At 40.6% G+C, this 18631-nt stretch overlaps 2 protein-coding genes across 2 annotated transcripts in view; both read right to left on the bottom strand.

Annotated features, from left to right (window-relative positions):
• LOC137375352 (fibulin-5-like) overlaps nucleotides 1-10567 on the bottom strand; it is a 32929-nt gene extending 22362 nt beyond the window's left edge. Inside the window, exons 1-4 of the mRNA XM_068042393.1 lie at nucleotides 10491-10567; nucleotides 5390-5515; nucleotides 1486-1611; nucleotides 710-835 (exon numbers count right to left, since the gene is read on the bottom strand). Coding sequence (XP_067898494.1) covers nucleotides 710-835; nucleotides 1486-1611; nucleotides 5390-5515; nucleotides 10491-10515 — 403 coding nt within the window. The 5' untranslated portion in view covers nucleotides 10516-10567. The remainder of the gene's footprint in view (nucleotides 1-709; nucleotides 836-1485; nucleotides 1612-5389; nucleotides 5516-10490) is intronic.
• A 434-nt stretch (nucleotides 10568-11001) lies between these two features.
• The window catches only part of LOC137375049 (fibrillin-1-like), a 55026-nt gene continuing 47396 nt past the window's right edge, over nucleotides 11002-18631 (bottom strand). The window contains exons 19-25 of the mRNA XM_068041674.1: nucleotides 18230-18355; nucleotides 16343-16468; nucleotides 15649-15774; nucleotides 13766-13891; nucleotides 13072-13197; nucleotides 11185-11310; nucleotides 11002-11054 (exon numbers count right to left, since the gene is read on the bottom strand). Of these exons, the coding sequence (XP_067897775.1) occupies nucleotides 11002-11054; nucleotides 11185-11310; nucleotides 13072-13197; nucleotides 13766-13891; nucleotides 15649-15774; nucleotides 16343-16468; nucleotides 18230-18355 (809 nt within the window). The remainder of the gene's footprint in view (nucleotides 11055-11184; nucleotides 11311-13071; nucleotides 13198-13765; nucleotides 13892-15648; nucleotides 15775-16342; nucleotides 16469-18229; nucleotides 18356-18631) is intronic.

Below are 18631 nucleotides of genomic sequence, written 5' to 3'. Positions count from 1 at the left end.
TGGCACCGTATCAAACACCTTTTGAAAGTCTATGTACACCACATCAACAGCATTGCCCTCATCAACCCTCTCTGTTACCTCCGCAAAATACTCCAGCAAGTTAGTTAAACATGATTTTTCCCTTAAGAAATCCATGCTGGCTTTCCTTAATTAACTCACATTTGTCCATGTGACTATTGATTTTGTCCCGAATTATTTTTTCTATTTTTGAGATCCACTCTCCCAACTTGATTTGTAATTGTATTTGAGGTCCAATCTAGACCTCCTTTGTTATCTCTTGCCCCACCCCCAACTCACTTGCTTATAACCTGTGACTTTTCTAATATTTGTCAGTTCCGATGAAGGGTCACTGACCCGAAACGTTAACTCTGCTTCTCTTTTCACAGATGCTGCCAGACCTGCTGAGTGGTTCCAGAATTTCTTGTTTTTATTTCAGATTTCCAGCATCCACAGTATTTTGCTTTTATTTTATTGATTTGTAATTGTATTTGAGTTAAATCTTATGATAAAATTAAAGCGAAACCCAGATCTTACATATTCCACAATCAAAATATTCCGATTGCATACACAATAGATTTTTGTAGCAAGCCTCTGATTGCTTAATTATCAAGGAGCACAAAGTGATTGCTTGAAATCATAGAGCAGTTAGATAGAGTGTAATTTCAAAATCAGTAATTGCAGAGAATCTGTTTATTTGACAATGTCCTACCATCACATAAAGAGGTGTTAATCACATTGGCGCTGAAACCAGGAGAGCAACTGCATGTAAAGCTTCCATTTGTATTGGTGCAGATTTGTTGACAGGTTGATGCGTTGGTTGCACATTCATCGATATCTGTAGAAAAAGGTCCAATTATTCGCCAATCAATTTGATTGGTATTAGACCATATATTGTCAATCTACAGCACATGTTTTCAAAAAAATCATGATGCACTATACAATCTTAGATTCCTCTATACATTCAACAGCAATCATCAATATCATTCAAATATAAAATTGTCATATAAGCTTACTAAATATATGGATACTGTTACCAGTGACTTTTCTCTTCTGCCCTCACCAAACTACAAAGATCCTCTCCTCATTTATATTAAACAACAGGAAGATTGTTGAGTAATGGCAAGTCCAGAATGGCAAAGCACCTGGTTTTGATCAGAAGTTGTGAAATCTACTTGAAATTTCCAAGTCACTTAGTGATTTGTTAACTTTATTTATTCATGGGATGTAATTGTCACTGGCAAGAGGACATTGGGTGACCATCCCTAATTACTAATTCATCACAATTTTGAGTGTATTCTCCAGTCAAAATATCCCTATTGCATTGATATACAGAATATTGTAGCAAGTATCCAACTGTTTAATTATTAAGGAACACAAAAGACTGCTTGAAACCATCAAGATTTGCAGAGCATTCAGGACAGGTGGACAGAGAGTAATTTCTAAATTATCAATTGCAGAGAAGCAGTGTGTTTGAAGATTTCCTACCATCACAAAGAGAAGTGTTCATCATGTTGGTGCCGAAGCCAGGGTGGCAACTGCAGTTAAAGCCACCAATTTTATTGGTGCAGATTTGCTGACAAGTTGCTGTGTTGGTGGCGCATTCATCGACATCTGCAGTAAAAAGTCCAATTATTTTCCAGTCTGTTTGATTGATATTAGACCACACATTGTCATTATACAGCACATGCTTTCAAAACATCATGATGCCCTATATAATCTTAGATTCCTCTATTCATTCAACAGCAATATCTTTAGGGTTGTTTTTCTTTCAAGTATAAAATTGCACATAAACTTACTAAATGTATGGATACTATTGACCATGACTTTCCTCTCCTTCCTCAGCAAAATATGATGTTCCTAGCCCCTATTATGTTAAATGACAACAACATTGAATAATAGAATGTCCAGAAATGCATATCGCAAAATTTTGAGCAGAAATTGTGAAGCCGGGTATGGGTATTTACTCCCCGCCTATTCCATTAACTAAAACTTTAGCGTTCAGGGCGCTCTCTGGTGGAAATGTTATACCTTTCGCCAGCAAAAGAGTTTGGTTTGCTCCTGTATGCCTAAGTATAACGATAGGTTTGCCTCCCTCACTTGAGGGATGTGAGTTACTTTTCCCGTTGACAAGAATTCATAATAACTTTTGGGTATCTTATTCTTAATCTCTACACTCACTTTAGTTTCTGTGTCTGGTTTTACAGCTGCTGTTAAAGCTACAGTCTGGTCTGCTGTACTTTCAATTAGAGACAGAGCTCTTTCTCAGCATTAGCTTTGTGTACCCCAACAAGTCCCATGGGTGTACCTTGTAACTTCCAGCATTCTGAACGAAGATGTCCCATCTTGCGGTAATGATAACAGTTTGGCTTGCGAACCTCACTTCTACCCTCAGCACCTTCCTTTCTGGCCTGAGGAGGTGATCCTGGGGCATTCCCAACTGTTCCTTCTTGTCCCCGGCTACTTACCTTCCTTTCACTCTCCCACTTTCTATCCTTCTCGGGTTTATGAGGTGACAGACAAAAGTTTTGGCTTATTCACAAACTCAAAATCATCATCAATTTCCACTGCTTGCCTCTCTTTTAACACTTTTAGGTTATCTACATAAGTTCTCACTACTGGAGGGATTGAATTCTTAAACTCTTCCAAGAAAATTATTTCTCTAAGGTTGTCACACATTGTTTCTATCTTAAATGCCCATATCCAACGATTAGAATTAATTTGCTTCACTCTCTCAAATTCTACATACGTCTACCCAGCCATTCTCCATAAGTTCCAAAACTTCTGTCAGTAAGCTTCAGGGACTAACTCATAGGCAGCGAGAATAGCCTTTTTTGCTACTTCATAATCTGCAGAAGCCTTTTCAGGAAGCATGACTTAAACTTCATGAGCTCTGCCCATCAACCTGCTTTGCATAAACAGTGTCCAGCTTTCCTTTGGCCATTTCATTTGTTTGGCTATTTTTTCAAAATATATGAAAAATGCCTCCCCGTCCCTTGCCTCAAACTTCAGAAGAACTTATATGAACTTAAGGAGCTTTTCGTTGGGTCCTGGGCTGCATTCAGATTCTTCCTGACCAGAATTTACCCTGGAGTCAAGACTACCCCAATGTCTCCAGGTGAAATTAATGAACAGTCTGTGGTGGTTCGGCTTTCAAGGCAATTTGTCTGCAGCAGGTGTCAGACAGATCTCCCAGCAAAAGGTTGCAGTAACAGGTCTACTTGGATTTCTAAGTAGCAGTCCAACAGCAGAAACTTTCCTGAGGTTTTAGGATCTTTCAAACACACACAAAAGGCAATAGGACTCACTTTTTGAGGCAGAGAGTTTTCAGAGAATGGAGACAACAGGAATATTTCCAACCTTAACAATGCAAGGTTTCCTATCAGCAAAGGAGCCTTTCTCCAAAGCAGGGATTCTCCACAGAGTGTTGTAACTCCTCTTCCTGGGTCTCCCCTCTCTCTTCAGGCACAAACAGCAACAAGGGTTTTAGCTTCCATACCTTAGATGTGCAATTCCTTCAAAGTTCCTTTAACTTCATGAAGAAATTCCAATTTCACTTAATACAGGAATTATTCCCCAAGAGAAAGAGCTTTCTGGGCTGTATTCTTACCCAGTTTATAGCTGCAAACTGGTCTTTTAATTTCCATCAGAGAGAGAACTCTTTCTCTGGTCTCCAACTGGTTCCAGCCCAAAACTGGTCTGGTCTTGCCAAAAGAGAAGCTAAAAACTCCCCAGCAGCCAGTCATGTGACAGTCATTTCTCTCTGCTGAGTGGCTTAGAAAAACAGCTTGCCTTGCAATTGCCCCACCCAGTTCAGCACTCACCCACCATTCCCAGAGAAATCCTTTTTTTTCTCAGTATTAAAGGCACACAGACAATTTCAGTGACACCTCTGCCCTTGGCAAAATGTAATGCCATTCTTGAATGTGTTTCATTACAATGTAAAATAAAAATTGAAAAAAAAAACATTTAAACATATTTTCACATGCATGCCCCCATTCATTCTACTGATAGTTAACACAATTTTGGCTTTGCATCGTTGTTATTCATGTAACTCAACAAGGTTAAACTCATGACAAAGCATCAGTGATAACATTATCTTTTCCTGAAATGTGTACAATTTTCGAATGATAAGACTATAACAATAAACTCTGAGGTGTCAATAACTAGGGGGCATAGATTTAAGGTAATGGGCAGGAGGTTTAGAGGGGTTTTGAGGAAAAAGATTTTCACCCAGAAGGTGGTTGGAATCTGGAACACACTGCCTGAAGGGGTGGTAGAGACACGAACCCTCACAACATTTAAGCAGCATTTAGATGAGCACTTGAAAAGCCATAGCAGATGAGGCTATGGGCCAAGTGTTGTAAAATGGGATTAGAATAGATAGGCTTGATGGCCGGTGCAGACACGGTGGGGCCAAAGGGCCTGTTACTGTGCTGTATAACTCTTAGACTCTATGGCATTTCAGTGTTAAACTTTTTTTCACAAAGGGTGTTCCCATCAGCCAACTCCAACTTTCCAAACATAGTCTCCTAGTTGTTTCATGTTTCCCTTCCAAGTGTCCTTTAGACCATCACCTCAGCCCGGTGAACTGCATAGTTAGGAACACTGGCTACTACTGGGTTCACTATTATCTGAGAAATTTCTCGCGTACCCATTAAGCGGTATCATGTGATACCGAAAAACCCCTTCCAGTGTAACAGCAACTGATCCTTCCTCATTTTGGCATGTCAAAGGAATTTGACAGTTTCCCTTCAACACATTTATCTCTGTAAGGCACTCGCACTCTGTCAATACAGTTTTCTAAACGTGGAATTGGAAAGGAGTCTGCCTTCGTTACCGCATTGACCTTTCTGTAGTCTATGCAAAGTCAGATTGGTGGCACATTCATCGATATTTGCAGAAAACTATGCAATTATTCTCTGTCAATTTTGATTGACATTAGACTATACATTGTCAACCTACATGACAATGTTTACAAAACATCATGGTGCACTATATAATTTTAGATTCCTCTTTATATTCAACAGCATTATCGTTAGTGTTGTTTTGCTTTCAAGGATGAAATTGGCATTATATTACATATGTATGGATATTATTGGCCATGACTTTCCTCTCCTGCCTTTGCCAAAGCACCATGCTCCTGCCCCATTTAAGCTAAATGACAGGAACATTGATTAACGCAAAGTCCAAAAGTGCATCTACTTTGTTTTTGTGAATCTACTTGCAGTTTCCTAGTAATTTATTAATTTAGTACATTAGATACTGTACTCTGCTACCAAAATATCCCTACTGTATACAGGCACAGATTGTTGTCGACAGCCTCTGATTACTTAATTATTAAGGAACACAAAGACATTGCTTGAAGTCTCCTAGATTTACAATTTCTTACCATCACACAAAAAAGTGTTTGTCAGGTTGGTGCTGAAACCAGGACGGCAACTGCATGTAAAGCTTCCAATTTTATTGGTGCAGATTTGCTGACAGGTTGCTGTGTTGGTGGCGCATTCATCGATATCTGTAGAAAAAAGTCCAATTATTTGCCAGTCAGTTTGATTGATATTAGACCATTGTTGCGACCAGGTGAAAAAGGTGTCTCGGGGTCCCTCTCAGCCTTCACCTGGTCTTACCGTAACAGGGTTTTATTTTAAACACAGCCTGTTTTTAGCTTCCCCTTTGGTGAGTCCTTGTTCACTGCTTTCCTATTATAAGGCAAAGAAACCAGCACAAACAGGCTTTCTTAGGTTTAAAGAAGAAAGGTTGAAATTTATTAAACTTAAACTTAAATTCTAATTCAGTTGATGCCTACGGATACATGATGCGCCTACACTAGCATGCATATGCGATACACACATGCAAATAGAGACAGAAAACAGCAGAAGAAAAATAAAGTTGAAAAGTTTGAGGCAATATCTGAAGAGATTTTGTTACGGTTCTTCGAGCTCTGTAGAGTCCTTGATTGTAGGTAGTTCTTGCTTGTCGTTGGGGTCCAGTATTCTTCTTAACCCTTGTTCGCTGTAGCAGACTTTTCTCTCTTGGGGTTCATGTATCTTCAGCGGATTCAGATGCTTGTGAGAAACAGATGGGAGCAGACAGGAGAGGCTGTGGTGAGCCAGCCAGGAGATGTATCTTCAGTCCAGGAGCAAACAGATACTCTCAGTTCAAACTTGGTGGCTAGTGCAAAAAAACCTGGAACAGCCAGTTAGTCATGTGACCACCCCAGCAGGCCCCGGAATGCACTTGCCCATCCCCTCACTGTCCAGTGATAAACATCCATTGTGAGTTTAATATGTTGATGTGTTGGTTACACATTCATTGATATCTGCAGAAAAATGTCAAATATTCCTGTTCAGTTTGATTAACATTCGAACATACATTGTCAACCTACGGCACATGTTTTCACAGCATCCTGATACATTTATGTGAAATGACAGGAGCATTGAATAATGGCATGATCAAAAATGCATATCACAAGCAGATATTATGAAACCAACTGGCAATTTCGGAGTAACTTATTGATTTACCACAATAGACACCGTATCGCTGAGTTGCTCTCGCAGTTGGCTGGCACTGACACGATGGGCCGAATGGCCTCCATCTGTGCTGTAACCATTATATCTTTCAATCACAATATCCTGATTGCATTGTGGTGCAGAATATTGTAGTGAGCCAATGATTTTACCTTACCACTATGTGCCTTTCATCTGATGTGGTAGAAGGTAGCTGACCTGTTTCCATCGCCATGAGCCATGTTCTGAAACCAGCCAATGGGAAGTAATGGTTGGGGGGGGGGGGGGGGGGGGGGTGAGGTTTAGAGGAAGGTGGGGGCTGAAAAAACTTTTTTCCCCAACCTTCGTCTTAAACGCTTCTGCATATGCCTTAGTCTCTTATCGTCTTTCTCTGTTGGCTTGGCTGAAATCAAGAACTCATCACATAAGCAAACGGAGCCACAGCTGGAGATGACAGTGAATAAGAGCTCCAATCTCTGCATAGCAACAGAATCTGTTACTCAACATATTCCAATTTTAATTTCGATTTTCAAGCCAGTTTTAATCTTTTTTTTCCTTTTCTTGTGTGCTGCTTTCCAACAACACAGTCTGTGTGTTGTGAACTTCTGAAAATTACTTTGTTGAATAATTATTTTTAAAATGAGCACAAAACATAGTTTCAGCTCGTGTCCTCCAAACATCTGGGCAAGTCCCGAACATTCAAGGACAGGTTGAAACTGGTGGTTTTTATGACTCAGTCGGCAGCTGACTTGTGCTCGCAGCTCATTGCGAAAAAAAGTTAGACTAACTTGACACAATTTTCCCCATACCACAGACATCGGGCAACTGATTGCATCACACAGATTATGTTTTGTTGATTCTGAAAACACCAGAAGGTCCATTCAACAAGTTATAGATTTCAGATTTTGACTCCTATTTTAAATGAAGCGTAAGTCTGGTTAAGTAGGGTGGAAACCAAAACCTGCGAGCGAAAATAGCTTGGAAATAGATATTTTACGTGTAACTTTTCAGCGTGGTGTGAGGATAGTAAATTCTATGACATCATGAATGGGGACTAGTGTCATCTCACTAGATCAGGACTGAAGTTACACAACAGAAGTCCATAAATGAGCTCCATCCTCAGACTGTCCATGATTGGTCAGTTGGGCGGCACAGTGGCGCAGTGGTTAGCACTGCAGCCTCACAACTCCAGGGACCAGGGTTCGATTCTGGGTACTGCCTGTGCGGAGTTTGCAAATTCTCCCTGTGACCGGGTGGGTTTTAGCCGGGTGCTCCGGTTTCTTCCCACAGCCAAAGACTTGCAGGTGATAGATAAATTGGCTGTTGTAAACTGCCCCGAGTGTAGGTAGGTGGTAGGGAATATGGGCTTACTGTAGGGTTAGTACAAATGGGTGGTTGTTGGTCGGCACAGCTGAATATGACTGCATAGGTGTTGCCAGTAGTCATTTGCGCAGCGCCTGGCTGTTCTTTGTGCAGTACTTCTGGCTGCTTTAAGTGCCACGGATGTTAACTCGCTGGGGGCTTTCTTGTAGTTCAACAGTGCAGTGCACTTAGCGGCTATGACAGGTTCCAGCTCTTCATTATGAGATTGAAACCAGTCTGCATTTCTCTTCGCACGTTTGCCGTAGGTGGTCAAAGCTGACTCATAGATGGCTTCTCTGATGTGGGCCCACTTGGTCTCAGCATCCCCTGTGGGAGTGTTTTGAAGGGCTGTTACAAGTGAATTTATACATTTTTGTAACTGCTGTGGATGAGATATTCTGCTCGTGTTGATGCGCGGGTGGCCCTTCTGCTTGGAATGATGCAACTTCTTTGGTCTGAGTCTAACCTTGCTGCACACCAGGGAGTGGTCGGTGTCGCAGTCCGCACTGTGGAAGCTGCGTGTGATTTGAACACTGTTTAAGGAGGCTCGCCTTGTGACGATGAGGTCCAGCTGGTGCCAACGACGCGATCTTGGGTGCCTCCAAGAAACCTGGTGACAGGGTTTAGTGTGAAAGAACGAGTTGGTAATGCAGAGGTTATGATAGGTACACAACTCAAGCAGTTTCTGCCCGTTCTCATTCATCCTTCCAACGCCAGAGCGCCCAAGGCAGGAGGGCCATGAGTCATGGTCGGCCCCAACCCTGGCATTAAAGTCCCCGAGCAGGAACATGTGTTCGGTATTGGGGATGCTACTAATGATATTATGGAGTTCCTCGTAGAACTGGTCTTTAGCTTCAGGTGCGGAGCAGAGTGTTGGAGCATAGATGCTGAGTAGGTGTACTGGACCAGAGGTGGTGAGCAGTCAGATGGACATTATGCATTCCGAGCCATTTGAGGGAGGCTCTATCATGCTGAGCAAGGAGTTTCTGATGGCGAAGCCCACTCCATGCTGTCTTGGTTCTTCAGGATCCCTGCCCTGCCAGAAGAAGGTGTAGTCTTGCTCGACTAGAGATTCACTAAGCTACAAGAAATAGACTATTTGCCCCAGAGAACATGGAAGGAGAAGTCAGGTGATCCGGTCCTGTTCTACCAATCAACATGTTTGTCTGTTAAGCACAGGATAATTATTAACTTCTTGAATGGTCTTGAGAAGGCACATTGACATGGAGTAAATCTTTAACTTACCACAACTGATATTGCATTGCTCTGCTGCTCCCACAGATAGCCGGCATGGACACGATAGGCCAAATGGCCTACTTCTGTGCTGTAGCCAATCTATGATTTGATTATTCTGCAATCAAACTATCCCTATTGCCCTGTGGCACAGAATATTGTAGGGAGACACTGATTGTTCAATTATTCAGGCACACAAAAGACTTTGCTTAAAGTCACCTAGATTCTGCAGGGCATTGAGAGCTTTTAGATGGAGTTACCAGGCTCACAGATGGAACGGTGTTGAAATATGAAATAAACTGGAGGAAGTAATGAAAAAGGGTAGCTGTTGAACAAAGATAAAAGAAAATTCACACTTTCCTACTCAGCAACATGGAGGGTGAGGTCAGATGATCCCATCCTGTTCCACCAATCAACATGTTTGTCTGTTGAAGGCAGGACCATTATTAACATCTGGAATTGCCTTGAGAAGGCACATTGACATGTAAAACAGCCCACTCCATGTTAATGACTCCTATCATCAAAGATTGGGCGAGCAAAGGCTTTTGCAGGCAGAATTACCCCAAAGCTAAGGCCAAGTTAATAGGTGTGAAACAACTATTTATGAAAATGGATCACATTCAGATGCCATTTTGTAACAATGGTCCCCACATCCTCGGACATTGTACGAACTAGGGTATAGTGCCTTGAATCACCTGACAGAAAGCACAAACTGATAAGTTTGTACCTAAAAAGAAGTAACTTCTCTGAGAGAGAGGTGGAGACAGAAAGCCATTCAGCCAGACAAGCTGTGAGATCCGTCGAGATAAGCAAGGAGCCCTGCCAGCACTCTCTTTAAACTACTGAGGCAGAGAAATTGAAAGGTGACCTTGAAAACTCCCCATCTAAGATATTGAACCATGATTTCCACCACTAACTTCAGACTGACACTTAAACCAAAGAGTCTACGACACTGCTGCAATTCCATTGCAAGGAACATTCAGGCATGCAACGATGTTAAAGACCGCTCTCAGAAATCGAAGAAGATTTCAAAGTCAATTCTATTTACAACAATCAAACACGAATTGAATACTACCCTCTACTCTCCACCTTTTCTTTGGTGTGTGCATGTGCATGGATGCATCAGTGAGTGAGATAGCGAACATTTTATGGTATTGTTTTAATAAATAATTATCATTCTTTAAAAACTGACAAGAAAACCTATCATTGGTCTGTTTGCTTGACGCTTAAAACACTCAGGGATTAAAAAACAATTAATTTTTAATACTATCTGAGGTCAGTTAAGAAGTGAGAAGTGGACGCCATGCACACCATTTCCCACTTGTCTGTAACAGAGTGTAATTTGAAATCATCAGTTGCAATGAATCTGTGTGTTTGAAGATTTCCTACCATCACAAAGAGAAGTGTTTGTCATGTTGATGTTGAAGCCAGGATAGCAACTGCATTTAAAGCTTCCATTTGTATTGGTGCAGATTTGCTGGCAGGTTGATGTGTTGGTTGCACATTCATTAATATCTGCAGAAAAACGTCCAATTATTCTCCATTCAATCTGATTAATATTCGACCATACATTGTCAATCGACAGCACATGTTTTCAAAACATCATGATGCACTATGACATTCTTCGATTCCTCTTTACATTCAACAGAAATAACATGGGTGTTGTTATTTTTACAAGCATATAATTAGCATTACATAAAATTACAAATGTATGGCTATTACTGGCCATGACATTCCTCTCCAGCCTTCGCCAAACTATAATGTTACTGTTCCCTTTTCGGCTAAACAACAGGAAGGTTGTTTAATTGCAAAGCACAAACCTTTGATCGGAAACTGTGATTCTTACTTTCAGTTTCTGAGACAATTATTAATTTGCCACAAAGGATATCATTTTCTGCAGTCAAAATGACTCTGTTGCATACAGGTACAGATTGTTGTATTCAGCCTCCGATTCTTTAAATATGAAGGAGCACATTGAGGTGCTTCAATTCATCTAGAATTTGTAGGGCATTCAGACTTATAGGATGGTCTGTAACTTCAAATCATCAATTGCAGAGAACCTGTCTGTTTGAAGATTTCCTACCATCACAAAGGGAACTGTTCATCATGTTGATGCTGAAGCCAGGATAGCAACTGCATGTAAAGCTTCCATTTGTATTGGTGCAGATTTGTTGACAAGTTGATGTGTTGGTTGCACATTCATCAATGTCTGAAGAGAAAAGTCCAGTTATCCCTCGCTCAGTTAGATGCGCATTAAACTAGACATTGTCTACCACATCATGTGTTTTCAAGACATCATGATGCACTATACAATTTTTGATTCCTCTTTACAGTCAACAGCAATATCATTACTGGTGTTTTGTTTTCCAACATAAAACTGGCATATAAACTTATTAATGTATGGAAGCTATTGACAAATGACTTTCCTCTCTTGCCGTCAGCAACCACAATGTTCCTGCCCCAATTTATGTTAAATGACAGGAGCATTGAATAAATGCATGGCTGGAGATGCACATCATAAGGCTCTGAGCAGATATTGTGAACCCTACTTGCAATTTCAGAGGAACTGTTTGATTGACCTCAACTGATATCGTATTGCTGAGTTGCTCCTGCAGACAGCTGGCACAGGCATGATGGGCCAAATGGCCTCCTTCTGTGCTGTAGCCATCCTATGATTCAAATATTCTGCAATCGGAACATCCCTATTGCACTGCGGCACAGAATATAGCAGGGAGACACTGATTGTTCAATTATTCAGGTGCACGAACGACTTTGCTTAAAGTCATCGCGATTCTGCAGGGCATTGAGAGCTTTTAGATGGAGTTACCAGGCTCACAGAGAGAACAGTGTTGAAACATGAAATGAGCTGGAGGAATATGAGAAAACGTAGCCGTTGAACAAAGCTAAAAGAAAATTCACACTTTGTTACCCAGCAACAGGGAGGGTGAGGTCAGGTGATCTAGTCCTGCTCTACCAGTCAACATGTTTGTCTGTTGACGACATGTCCATTATTAACATCTGGAATTGCCTTGAAAAGGCACATTGACATGTAAAACAGCCCATTCCATGTTAATGACTCCTATCAACAAAGATCGGGCTCGCAAAGGCTTTTGCAGGCAGAATTACTCCAAAGCCAAGGTCAAGATAATAGGTGCAAATTAACACCTATTTATCAAAATGGATCACATTCAGATGCCATTTTGTAACCATGGTCCCCACATCCTGGGACATTGTACGAATACCACAGGGAAGAGTGTCTTGAATCACCTGACTGAAACCACAACCTGGTGAGTTTTTACCTTTAAAGAAGTAACTTCACAGAGAGAGAGGGGGAGACAGAAAATTATTCAGCAAGAGAAGCTGTAAGATCAATCCAGCTGAGCAAGGAGCCCTGCAAGCACTATCTTTAAACTACTGAGGTAGAGAAGGTGAAAGGTGACGGTGAAAACCCCCCCGTCTAAGATACTGAACCTGACTTCCGCCACCAACTTCAGACTGACATTTAACCAAAGGAGTCAATGACTCTGCTTCATTTCCAAGACAAGGAACATTCAGGCCTGCAACGCAATTAAAAATCGCTCGCAGAAATCGAAGAAGGTTTCAAAGTGAATTCTCTTTAAAACAATCGAATTCCAATTGCATGCTACCCTCTACTCTCTACCTTTTCTTTTGTGTGTGCATGTGCATGTGCATGTATGATTGATTGAGTGAGTGAGCTGGCAAACATTTTACATTGTTGTTTCAATAAATAGTTATCATTACTTTTCAACTGACAAGAAAATCTGCCCTTGGTTTGTTTATTTGATGCTTAAAACACTCAGGGAATAAGACACTATATTTTTTCAAAAGCTATCTGAATTCAGTTAAGAGGTGAGAAGTGAAAGTCACACACACCATTTCCCCGGTCTGTAACAGAGTGTAATTTGAAATCATCAGTTGCAATGAATCTGTGTGTTTGAAGATTTCCTACCATCACAAAGAGAAGTGTTTGTCATGTTGATGTTGAAGCCAGGATAGCAACTGCATTTAAAGCTTCCATTTGTATTGGTGCAGATTTGCTGGCAGGTTGATGTGTTGGTTGTACATTCATTAATATCTGCAGAAAAAAGTCCAATTATTCTCCGTTCAATCTGATTAATATTCGACCATACATTGTCAATCGATAGCACATGTCTTCAAAACATCATGATGCACTACGACATTCTTCGATTCCTCTTTACATTCAACAGAAATAACATGGGTGTAGATATTTTTACAAGCATATCATTAGCATTACATAAAATTACAAATGTATGGCTATTATTGGCCATGACATTCCTCTCCAGCCATCGCCAAACTATAATGTTACTGTTCCCTTTTCGGCTAAACAACAGGAAGGTTGTTTAATTGCAAAGCACAAACCTTTGATCGGAAACTGTGATTCTTACTTTCAGTTTCTGAGACAATTATTAATTTGCCACAAAGGATATCATTTTCTGCAGTCAAAATGACTCTGTTGCATACAGGTACAGATTGTTGTATTCAGCCTCTGATTCTTTAAATATGAAGGAGCACATTGAGGTGCTTCAATTCATCTAGAATTTGTAGGGCATTGAGAGTTATAGGATGGTCTGTAAGTTCAAATCAAAAATTGCAGAGAACCTGTGTGTTTGAAGATTTCCTACCATCACAAAGGGAACTGTTCATCATGTTGATGCTGAAGCCAGGATCGCAACTGCATGTAAAGCTTCCATTTGTATTGGTGCAGATTTGTTGACAAGTTGATGTGTTTGTTGCACATTCATCAATGTCTGAAGAGAAAAGTCCAGTTATCCCTCGCTCAGTTAGATGCGCATTAAACTAGACATTGTCTAGCACATCATGTGTTTTCAAGACATCATGATGCACTATACAATTTTTGATTCCTCTTTACAGTCAACAGCAATATCATTACTGGTGTTTTGTTTTCCAACATAAAACTGGCATATAAACTTATTAATGTATGGAAGCTATTGACAAATGACTTTCCTCTCTTGCCGTCAGCAACCACAATGTTCCTGCCCCAATTTATGTTAAATGACAGGAGCATTGAATAAGTGCATGGCTGGAGATGCACATCATAAGGCTCTGAGCAGATATTGTGAACCCTACTTGCAATTTCAGAGGAACTGTTTGATTTACCTCAACTGATATCGTATTGCTGAGTTGCTCCTGCAGACAGCTGGCACAGGCATGATGGGCCAAATGGCCTCCTTCTGTGCTGTAGCCATCCTATGATTCAAATATTCTGCAATCGGAACATCCCTATTGCACTGCGGCACAGAATATAGCAGGGAGACACTGATTGTTCAATTATTCAGGTGCACGAACGACTTTGCTTAAAGTCATCGCGATTCTGCAGGGCATTGAGAGCTTTTAGATGGAGTTACCAGGCTCACAGAGAGAACAGTGTTGAAACATGAAATGAGCTGGAGGAATATGAGAAAACGTAGCCGTTGAACAAAGCTAAAAGAAAATTCACACTTTGTTACCCAGCAACAGGGAGGGTGAGGTCAGGTGATCTAGTCCTGCTCTACCAGTCAACATGTTTGTCTGTTGACGACATGTCCATTATTAACATCTGGAATTGCCTTGAAAAGGCACATTGACATGTAAAACAGCCCATTCCATGTTAATGACTCCTATCATCAAAGATCGGGCTCGCAAAGGCTTTTGCAGGCAGAATTACTCCAAAGCCAAGGTCAAGATAATAGGTGCAAATTAACACCTATTTATCAAAATGGATCACATTCAGATGCCATTTTGTAACCATGGTCCCCACATCCTGGGACATTGTACGAATACCACAGGGAAGAGTGTCTTGAATCACCTGACTGAAACCACAACCTGGTGAGTTTTTACCTTTAAAGAAGTAACTTCACAGAGAGGGGGAGACAGAAAATTATTCAGCAAGAGAAGCTGTAAGATCAATCCAGCTGAGCAAGGAGCCCTGCAAGCACTATCTTGAAACTACTGAGGTAGAGAAGGTGAAAGGTGACGGTGAAAACCCCCCCGTCTAAGATACTGAACCTGACTTCCGCCACCAACTTCAGACTGACATTTAACCAAAGGAGTCAATGACTCTGCTTCATTTCCAAGACAAGGAACATTCAGGCCTGCAACGCAATTAAAAATCGCTCGCAGAAATCGAAGAAGGTTTCAAAGTGAATTCTCTTTAAAACAATCGAACTCCAATTGCATGCTACCCTCTACTCTCTACCTTTTCTTTTGTGTGTGCATGTGCATGTGCATGTATGATTGATTGAGTGAGTGAGCTGGCAAACATTTTACATTGTTGTTTCAATAAATAGTTATCATTACTTTTCAACTGACAAGAAAATCTGCCCTTGGTTTGTTTATTTGATGCTTAAAACACTCAGGGAATAAGACACTATATTTTTTCAAAAGCTATCTGAATTCAGTTAAGAGGTGAGAAGTGAAAGTCACACACACCATTTCCCCGGTCTGTAACAGAGTGTAATTTGAAATCATCAGTTGCAATGAATCTGTGTGTTTGAAGATTTCCTACCATCACAAAGAGAAGTGTTTGTCATGTTGATGTTGAAGCCAGGATAGCAACTGCATTTAAAGCTTCCATTTGTATTGGTGCAGATTTGCTGGCAGGTTGATGTGTTGGTTGTACATTCATTAATATCTGCAGAAAAAAGTCCAATTATTCTCCGTTCAATCTGATTAATATTCGACCATACATTGTCAATCGATAGCACATGTCTTCAAAACATCATGATGCACTACGACATTCTTCGATTCCTCTTTACATTCAACAGAAATAACATGGGTGTAGATATTTTTACAAGCATATCATTAGCATTACATAAAATTACAAATGTATGGCTATTATTGGCCATGACATTCCTCTCCAGCCATCGCCAAACTATAATGTTACTGTTCCCTTTTCGGCTAAACAACAGGAAGGTTGTTTAATTGCAAAGCACAAACCTTTGATCGGAAACTGTGATTCTTACTTTCAGTTTCTGAGACAATTATTAATTTGCCACAAAGGATATCATTTTCTGCAGTCAAAATGACTCTGTTGCATACAGGTACAGATTGTTGTATTCAGCCTCTGATTCTTTAAATATGAAGGAGCACATTGAGGTGCTTCAATTCATCTAGAATGTGTAGGGCATTGAGAGTTATAGGATGGTCTGTAAGTTCAAATCAAAAATTGCAGAGAACCTGTGTGTTTGAAGATTTCCTACCATCACAAAGGGAACTGTTCATCATGTTGATGCTGAAGCCAGGATAGCAACTGCATGTAAAGCTTCCATTTGTATTGGTGCAGATTTGTTGACAAGTTGATGTGTTGGTTGCACATTCATCAATGTCTGAAGAGAAAAGTCCAGTTATCCCTCGCTCAGTTAGATGCGCATTAAACTAGACATTGTCTACCACATCATGTGTTTTCAAGACATCATGATGCACTATACAATTTTTGATTCCTCTTTACAGTCAACAGCAATATCATTACTGGTGTTTTGTTTTCCAACATAAAACTGGCATATAAACTTATTAATGTATGGAAGCTATTGACAAATGACTTTCCTCTCTTGCCGTCAGCAACCACAATGTTCCTGCCCCAATTTATGTTAAATGACAGGAGCATTGAATAAATGCATGTCTGGAGATGCACATCATAAGGCTCTGAGCAGATATTGTGAACCCTACTTGCAATTTCAGAGGAACTGTTTGATTTACCTCAACTGATATCGTATTGCTGAGTTGCTCCTGCAGACAGCTGGCACAGGCATGATGGGCCAAATGGCCTCCTTCTGTGCTGTAGCCATCCTATGATTCAAATATTCTGCAATCGGAACATCCCTATTGCACTGCGGCACAGAATATAGCAGGGAGACACTGATTGTTCAATTATTCAGGTGCACGAACGACTTTGCTTAAAGTCATCGCGATTCTGCAGGGCATTGAGAGCTTTTAGATGGAGTTACCAGGCTCACAGAGAGAACAGTGTTGAAACATGAAATGAGCTGGAGGAATATGAGAAAACGTAGCCGTTGAACAAAGCTAAAAGAAAATTCACACTTTGTTACCCAGCAACAGGGAGGGTGAGGTCAGGTGATCTAGTCCTGCTCTACCAGTCAACATGTTTGTCTGTTGACGACATGTCCATTATTAACATCTGGAATTGCCTTGAAAAGGCACATTGACATGTAAAACAGCCCATTCCATGTTAATGACTCCTATCATCAAAGATCGGGCTCGCAAAGGCTTTTGCAGGCAGAATTACTCCAAAGCCAAGGTCAAGATAATAGGTGCAAATTAACACCTATTTATCAAAATGGATCACATTCAGATGCCATTTTGTAACCATGGTCCCCACATCCTGGGACATTGTACGAATACCACAGGGAAGAGTGTCTTGAATCACCTGACTGAAACCACAACCTGGTGAGTTTTTACCTTTAAAGAAGTAACTTCACAGAGAGAGAGGGGGAGACAGAAAATTATTCAGCAAGAGAAGCTGTAAGATCAATCCAGCTGAGCAAGAAGCCCTGCAAGCACTATCTTTAAACTACTGAGGTAGAGAAGGTGAAAGGTGACGGTGAAAACCCCCCCGTCTAAGATACTGAACCTGACTTCCGCCACCAACTTCAGACTGACATTTAACCAAAGGAGTCAATGACTCTGCTTCATTTCCAAGACAAGGAACATTCAGGCCTGCAACGCAATTAAAAATCGCTCGCAGAAATCGAAGAAAGTTTCAAAGTGAATTCTCTTTAAAACAATCGAACTCCAATTGCATGCTACCCTCTACTCTCTACCTTTTCCTTTGTGTGTGCATGTGCATGTGCATGTATGATTGATTGAGTGAGTGAGCTGGCAAACATTTTACATTGTTGTTTCAATAAATAGTTATCATTACTTTTCAACTGACAAGAAAATCTGCCCTTGGTTTGTTTATTTGATGCTTAAAACACTCAGGGAATAAGACACTATATTTTTTCAAAAGCTATCTGAATTCAGTTAAGAGGTGAGAAGTGAAAGTCACACACACCATTTCCCCGGTCTGTAACAGAGTGTAATTTGAAATCATCGGTTGCAATGAATCTGTGTGTTTGAAGATTTCCTACCATCACAAAGAGAAGTGTTTGTCATGTTGATGTTGAAGCCAGGATAGCAACTGCATTTAAAGCTTCCATTTGTATTGGTGCAGATTTGCTGGCAGGTTGATGTGTTGGTTGTACATTCATTAATATCTGCAGAAAAAAGTCCAATTATTCTCCGTTCAATCTGATTAATATTCGACCATACATTGTCAATCGATAGCACATGTCTTCAAAACATCATGATGCACTACGACATTCTTCCATTCCTCTTTACATTCAACAGAAATAACATGGGTGTAGATATTTTTACAAGCATATCATTAGCATTACATAAAATTACAAATGTATGGCTATTATTGGCCATGACATTCCTCTCCAGCCATCGCCAAACTATAATGTTACTGTTCCCTTTTCGGCTAAACAACA

This window comes from Heterodontus francisci, chromosome 11, assembly GCF_036365525.1.
Source record: "Heterodontus francisci isolate sHetFra1 chromosome 11, sHetFra1.hap1, whole genome shotgun sequence".
NCBI classification, from domain to species: domain Eukaryota; kingdom Metazoa; phylum Chordata; class Chondrichthyes; order Heterodontiformes; family Heterodontidae; genus Heterodontus; species Heterodontus francisci.
This window is presented reverse-complemented; position numbering and strand designations above follow the sequence as displayed.